The sequence below is a fragment of the Penaeus vannamei genome, chromosome 13 (genome assembly GCF_042767895.1).
Source record: "Penaeus vannamei isolate JL-2024 chromosome 13, ASM4276789v1, whole genome shotgun sequence".
NCBI classification, from domain to species: Eukaryota; Metazoa; Arthropoda; class Malacostraca; order Decapoda; family Penaeidae; genus Penaeus; species Penaeus vannamei.
The window spans coordinates 16,718,405-16,725,904 of NC_091561.1; the positions used below are offsets into that span (position 1 = coordinate 16,718,405).

The following is a 7,500-nucleotide window of genomic DNA, read 5'->3' on the forward strand; positions in this document are numbered from 1 at the left end:
ATCTGTGCTATGAGTAAACTCATTAGATCAATTTTGATTAAAATAATTAGTGTCACTGTTTATCAAGAATACAAGTTTTTTCTATCCTGTGTGCAGTTGAAGCTCTAAACTTTGCCTCCCTTTAGGAGCTAAGATAATATAATAAGAGTTACGTAGATTAACTAATATTATTTCTTGGGAATATTTGTAACATATCCTGTATATACTAAAAGCTAAAAATAATTTTGATGTAAAATAATACTGTAGTATGCTTAACCCATCAGCGATGGGTAAAAATTTTGTCAAGTTTACGTATGCACCGGCTTGTTGGCGCGCACCGTCAGTTTCCCGTTTGTACCCGGCTCAATCGGTAGTTTGCGAGCGACATATAGCACCTAAAAGCTTTTATTTTGCTAAAATTTATAAAAATATTAAAATTTTGAAGGTTTACCTTCACTTTAGGTGCCATTGCCTAAAATCTTTACCATATAAATGAAGCCGCTACTACTGGAGAAAAACAACCTCTGTCCGACGAGCCAGTAGCGCGGGAATGGGCATGGCATGATGCCCCCAGCGTTTGGTCCACAACAGCCATGGCATTTACGTATGTGACACCCGGCGCCAATGGGTTAACTGTATTGATTAATATAAGATCTGGTCAATATTCATAAAATTTATATAAATTAGTACATACAGTCTAGTTTGTTTGACTTAATAGTATTTGCATATTAGATGGCACATTGCTGCCTGCATGTGGTCCAAAATCCTGGCTTACTTAAGTGGCACTAATCCTGGTTTCTTGGCTTGTAGGCCTGGCATACATGAACATATATGAAACATCAAGATTCCCTTTGAAATGTTATCTCTCTCTCTCTCTCTCTTTTTTTTTTTTTTTTTTTTTTTTTTTTTTTTTGCGTGCATGCCATTTTCAACAATGTAGATTAGTCATTTGATATACTATGCCAAGATTGTTTTAATTGACAGTTTTCATTGCACAGACTCCATATCATCTCAGTAGGTAATCTATAATTTTGTGCAATAATAGTAACAACATTCAGTTTTCTGTGATACACCTTGTGCCACTGGTCATAGCAGACAGGAATAGCATCCTGAGTATGAAAATAGTATCCTCCCTGGAGCTGGTGCTCTTTCAGTCATGGTTCACTGATGGTACTGGCTACACTTGTTTACTGATGAAAGTAATGTTCCTTTCTAAATGCCATATCTAAATACCCTACAAGGGCTTTGTGCACTCATTGTGAGTCATTCCAGTCACCCTGGCCTTCAACTGAAATTCTCATGTTGGCATGTTCTTTTTACCTCAGCCCTCTAATATTTCCATGAAGGCATATTCCTGTCATCTGACCCTCTGCCAAAAAAATTTCTTGACGTGATGGTCCTGTCACTGGATCCAAGGGGATAAAAGGCTAAAGATTTTAAAATAGTGGGTGTGAAGATTTAGCAAATTTAGTTGTTTTGCATCATTTTGTACATACAGAATATTTTTTCACTGGAATAAGATTGATATTTCTAAACAGTATGTTTTTCTTGGTGAAACAAAATGAAAACTACAAATGGGATTGTGAGTGAAATCTCTCCATAACGTGAAAGCCATGTGTAAATATAGATGTGTACAGTCACTGCAGTTACTTTTGATGTGAAAATTGGTGAGCCATTACTTTTGATGAATTACCATGTACCCCCTCTATATACCCATAGAAAACATCAGTTATATTGGCATGGATGATATTAGCCAAAAAGGTGGAGCTTTGTTGTCCATATGTGTTCATCTCCCACCAGTTTGCCTGAGGTACTGGTAATATGAGGATAAAATTTTGTGATCATACTCACTATTTTATTTTATTTTTTTCTTATTTGACCCACCTTCTCTTTTTGGTTTGTGGGCAGACAATGCCTAGAGGACTAGAGTTCTCGGAAGAGAAAATCACAGCTACTCCATCCCTGATTGCTTTGGAGAAGAGTAAAAAGGAAATTTCCACTCTGATAATCAGAGTTCACCTGGAACAGTCCAGCTGTGGATTAAATCTTGCTCTGTGAGATTACGTAAAGCAACTAACAGGAGTAGCAAACTCATCTCACATCAAGTGGAGGCTGAGCCCCATGTGATACTGAAAGAAATAAAGGAAAAGAAACCACTGCTGCTGAGGGAGATGAGCATTCATACGATCCAACACCACTTCTAGGATGACCTCTTTTATGAACGTCGCCAGTCGTGGCAAAAAACGTTGCTCACCAAGAAACAACAACAGAAAAGAGTTCTATTTTGTAAGAAATATTTGAACTGTTACATAAAGAGATGGGAACATGTGTTGTAGACTGATGAGGCTACCTTTACAGTGACTGGAAATGGAAAGAGGAAGTTGTGGGTGAGGCAAGGCATGGATCCATACTCACCACACAAGCCATGATCAAAAACCCTGATACAGTGATGGTATGGGACAGGGAAGCTTGTCCTGCCAAGGAATGTGACTATGAATAAGGTCTGCTACTTGGAGCTCTTTGGGGAACACCTTGATGACTGCTGCCAATCCATGTTCCTACAGGACAGTGCACTGGCTCACACATCGAAATTAGTAAAGAACTTGCTCGGATGGGTTGGTATTAACTACATCAAAGACTGGCCAAGGAATCAACCACACCATAACACCACTGAGAACATCTACAGCCTTATGAAGCGGCACCTCAGGGACATCCCGACTGTGCCTAAACTCAAAGAGCACCTCCATGACCTATGGGGCAACCTTGAACCCAATCTCCTTCAGCATCTGGCGGGGCAAGTTGTGTGAAGCATAAGGGACTCGCCACTTTGTACTAAGACCGTATTACTTTTTATGTTGCATGGATGCACATTGCGAGGTGGCGCCAATTGTGATGGGGATGACTGTAAGTATATATATGTATATATATATTTTCTTATTCTTTTCTTCTTCCATTGTTTTGTTGCAGGTTAAGTTATTCCCAAATGCTGGCCAATAACTTTAAACTCAACAGATGCAAACAGAAAAGTGCAAGGAATATATTTCGTACAAGATCTTACAAAAAGAAGTTTCAAAATGATCATTCGCTCTTCCCAGATACTGTCTATGGTCAAATAGTTGAATAATTTCCATTATTCTGAAGGTTAACTAATGTAAAGGAACATAGATTTTATAAGTCTGGGCAAGACATCTCAGAAAAGGGAAATAAACATCATAGAGTTTTCTCCGTCATTAGCTTATAAAGCCTTAAACGTCAAACCAGAACCCTGTAATAAGGAATGGTAGGTCCTGGTATCACGAAGCAGGCATCTGGATGCTAATCTCTAAACAATTATGAACAGCTCAACATACTGAGTTCCCCCCCAAAATATGTTTAGTAAAGAAAGAAAAGGAAGAGTTTCAGATTGCAGATTTAAAGGTATAAAAGCCAGACTATGACCCTGACTGGAATTTCTTTGCAAGTAATTCAATTATATAGTGAATACCTTTCCCTGTGCATCAAGGACCCACCATCACCTTTGGTGATAGAAATGACATGGTATTATGCAAAAATAAATGTAATATCAATTTATACTTGTTATTCTTTCTTAAAAATATTTTAATGTGGATTTAAATGTTTAATAAGATGTTAAGAATTTTAGAAAAAAAAAAAAAAATTACCTCTTCTCTTAAAGTTCAAAGGACCCACTAAAAAGTAAGAAAGTCTTTTACTGTATGAAAGTAGTGGTTTCCATTAAAAGATAAATTTACAGCACACTTTTATTAACATACAACAAACTTCAGACAGTGCTGAAACATTGGTGAAGCATATATATTTCCTGTTTTTGAAGATTTCCATTTTTTCTTGTTATTACAAGATATTATTGTAGATAGAAAAAGTTATTTGGTACATAAATCTGTTTCCTGTAACACAGGGTGCCTAATTTTTATCTATTTTTTTTATAAGTAACAAGTAGTTAAAACCTAAATATAAAGGAAAAATAATATATTCTCTGAATATTTTGTTTTGTTATGTTATGAAGTAATATGTAGTTTTGAAAAAAGTTGACTAATATGAAAATAAGTACATTTATAATATTAATAAATAAATAATGCCATCTTTACATATGAATTTAGTGAGTGAGTGAGTGAGTGAGTGAGTGAGAGAGAGTGTGTGTGTGTGTGTGTGTGTGTGTGTGTGTGTGTGTGTGTGTGTGTGTGTGTGTGTGTGTGTGTGTGTGTGTGTGTGTGTGTGTGTGTGTGTGTGTGAGTGTGAGTGTGTGTGTGTGAGTGTGAGTATGTGAGTGTGTGTGTGAGTGTGAGTGTGAGTGTGAGTGTGAGTGTGTGTGTGTGTGTGTGTGTGTGTGTGTGTGTGTGTGTGTGTGTGTGTCTGTGTGTCTGTGTGAAAGTGTGTGTGTGTGTGAAAGTGTGAGTGTGTGAGTGTGAGTGTGAGTGTGTGAATGTAAGTGTGTGAATGTGAATGTGAATGTGAGTGTGAGTGTGTGTGTGTGTGTGTGTGTGTGTGTGTGTGTGTGTGTGTGTGTGTGTGTGTGTGTGTGTGTGTGTGTGTGTGTGTGTGTGTGTGTGTGTGTGTGTGTGTGTGTGTGTGTGTGAGTGAGTGAGTGAGTGAGTGAGTGAGTGAGTGAGTGAGTGAGTGAGTGTCTGTGTGTCTGTGTGTGCGTGCAGGCGTGTATGTTTGTGTTGATAAATAAAATGCCAAAGATTTGTATAACCCAAATTATTTCAATACGTCAGTCCCAAAGGGTGTCGTTTTCATCAGTAATCAGACTTCCTTCATCAACTTGGGGAAAGCAATTTTACACTTCCATCTCCACATATAGTATTATTCAGTATAAGTATATATGCATAATTAACAGATTTATTGATGGTCTTGGGGAAAAAATCCAGTACATAGAGGAAAAAACTTGCTTCAGCTCATTTCACAAAACTAAAAAGCTACAAGTTGTACTACAATCAAAGACAAATCTATTTACAGAATCACATGAAAAAGTAGCAAAGTTATAAAAAATATGGTTATTATACACTATGATATGTGTAATTAAGTTTTGATGCTTTTTGTTGGTTTGGAGAACCAGCACAATTTGTTTTGAACAAAACAAAATAAATAGTACAAATATTAATACGTAGAAAAATAATCTTAAATTATGGCACACATGAGTTTTAAAATTAATGATGGGTTATATTTGGCAAGAACTAAAAAGAAAAAAAAAAAAAATACACCTGACATTCATTCATGCCAATAACACCATACAATAAAAAAGCTGAAATATACAAAATGCATTGAAATAAAAAGCACCTGACTTTCAAATACAAAGAAAAGTACATTAAGTTTTCATTATGACTACCATAAAATTGTTGAGGGGGAAAAACGTGCTCCATGTACAATTTAACTTTCTTTCTTATCAATTTTCACATCACTAAAGGGAATAACACTACATATCTCTCTTCCTTCATATTGCAAGTCATTGTAATTCAACTATTCATGTTCTCTCTTTCCCTTTTCCTTTTTGGAGAAGAGAAATTTTCCTCTGAATTGTAAAATATCAGTCTAAATGACATTAAAGTGAATTTTCTTCCTTAAGATAATACTTCTTCCTGTAAAATAGACAAAAAAAATTCTCACTGTACACTATGAATCTATGATACATACACTGTATCGGAATAACAACCAGAACAATGTCTTATTTGTTTCTTCTTTCCTTTACTATATTTCATTTTAGCCTAAGTAGTAGTAACTCTCAAAGGAGACTATTGGTTATATCTCAATTATTTATTGCAGAACACAGATCACATGGCTCTTGGTCCAAGTATCCAGACATTGGCTATAATAAGGAACACTCCATGCTTCACACTTGTCTCTTTCAAGTAAATTAAAGGGGCTATCTCACAGCCAGGAACATTTTCAACTTTAGTCACAATCAGTACTTAAGGCATTGTTACCCTGAATTGTAGTAACAATTTCAGTTTATTTGTTTAATTAAACAAATTTTTATAACTTAAGGAATATGAATTGAACTCAGGTCACGAAGAATATCACACTTTTAGGGTGACTAAAATTTCATTAATAACTGCTTTCCAATTTATAAACATACTTTCCAAATGTTTTCTGGGTTCAAGGAGAACAAGACTGACTGTGCATGGCCCAGTGCTCACGCTGGAAAAGAAAGGGAGATAATATCATTATTACATTCTCAGAAAATGAAGTGATATTAGGATAATTAACAATATCAAAACTAATATCAATAACCATATAATCATGTTAACATTACCATATTAAAATTACTATTTCTAATAATCTAAAAGAACATTAATTTTACCTGGCATTTTTCAGAGCAGTACCATGCCTTCTTGCAGCCAGAGCATAGAAAACGTGCTTGTTGAGGGCAGTTATTCAAGCACTGCTTTTTATCAACAGTACCAGCACCACTGTTCTTACTCCGGACTGCATTGTCTGGGCTGGTCATAATCACTGAAGGCTGATGCATACCAGGAATAAGTCCAGCAGGGGCCATTTGGTGTATTGCTGTGCCTGAACTGTGATGCATATTGTTTGGATACTGGCCAGGATGATTTGGTTGCAACGGCCCTGTTAGATGAGGATTATGGCCAACATAAGACGGGCCAGGGTAAGGGGGAGGGATGTGGGGTAAACGTGGGCTTGATTCAGGAATGGAATTTCGAACCAGGACTCGTGGGACAAAAGTCTGTGGTTGAGGGGGCTTGTCGACAGAGCCGGCTGGGGACTGCATCCTGTCGTGGGTAGCAATGCCTCTCTCAGATCCAACAAAGCCTCCTCTTTCTTGGAGACTTAGATTTGCATCACAAGTCTGATGAATGTTCTGCTTTATTCTTTCAAAGAACTGAAGATTAGATCGGTATAAGTCCTCTGTTGATGCTGGATCCATCATTGATGACTGATACTGTTCCAGAGATCTTGTAGAAGGTGGTGGAGGTGGGGATCTGTAAGGTCTCACAGCTGGTGCAGGTGGAGGTATCGGAAAAATGGTTGCCTTATCTGGCCCAAGACTCAAAGGTGGGCTTGGTCGTAAATGCTGTTGTCGATATATATGTTGCTGCATGTTCATAGCTATAGCATGCTGGTGTTCTCTTGCCATATCAGAACTACTCTCACTACTTCTCCGGCCACTCTGAATCAGTGGTGGATGTTGCGTAGGGCTGGACTTTGGTTGAGCATAGTACAAAGAAGCTGCTGTATGATGGTCAATCGGCAAAGAGCTTGTTGTAGGAGTAGCAGGACTAGAATGATTATTTTGATACATAAGCCGATGGAGCATTGGGTCTCGAGGGTCGTGAGTTTCTGAATGTCTCCTTAAAACTGAAGGTACAGGCTTGAGTGGAGGAGGTGGTTTATGTGTTGTTGGTGGAAATTCTGGAAGGTCTGATGTTGAGTAATGAGTTTTTTTCCTTTCAACCTCATGTTGTGGCTGATGCAGGCGTCTATCCTCATGAGGCTGACGGAACACAGTTCCATCACGTGACGCAGTGATCTCCACTTCCCGCC

The 7,500-nt window shown here is 37.6% G+C and overlaps 2 protein-coding genes across 11 annotated transcripts in view; one reads left to right on the forward strand and one right to left on the reverse strand.

Moving 5' to 3' along the window:
• The window catches only part of LOC113815009 (ribosomal RNA small subunit methyltransferase NEP1), a 12,938-nt gene extending 9,209 nt beyond the window's left edge, over positions 1-3,729 (forward strand). The window contains exon 5 of the mRNA XM_027367092.2: positions 1-3,729. This exon is cut by the window's left edge and continues 784 nt beyond it. The gene's annotated coding sequence lies outside the window, so the exon portion shown is untranslated.
• The window catches only part of LOC113815010 (microtubule-associated protein futsch), a 342,403-nt gene continuing 338,626 nt past the window's right edge, over positions 3,724-7,500 (reverse strand). For all 10 annotated transcript variants that reach the window (XM_070129051.1, XM_070129048.1, XM_070129047.1 and 7 more), the window contains 2 exons: positions 6,296-7,500; positions 3,724-6,132 (listed from right to left, as the gene is read on the reverse strand). The exon at positions 6,296-7,500 is cut by the window's right edge and continues 1,695 nt beyond it. In XM_070129051.1, coding sequence (XP_069985152.1) covers positions 6,091-6,132; positions 6,296-7,500 — 1,247 coding nt within the window. In that variant the 3' untranslated portion in view covers positions 3,724-6,090. The remainder of the gene's footprint in view (positions 6,133-6,295) is intronic.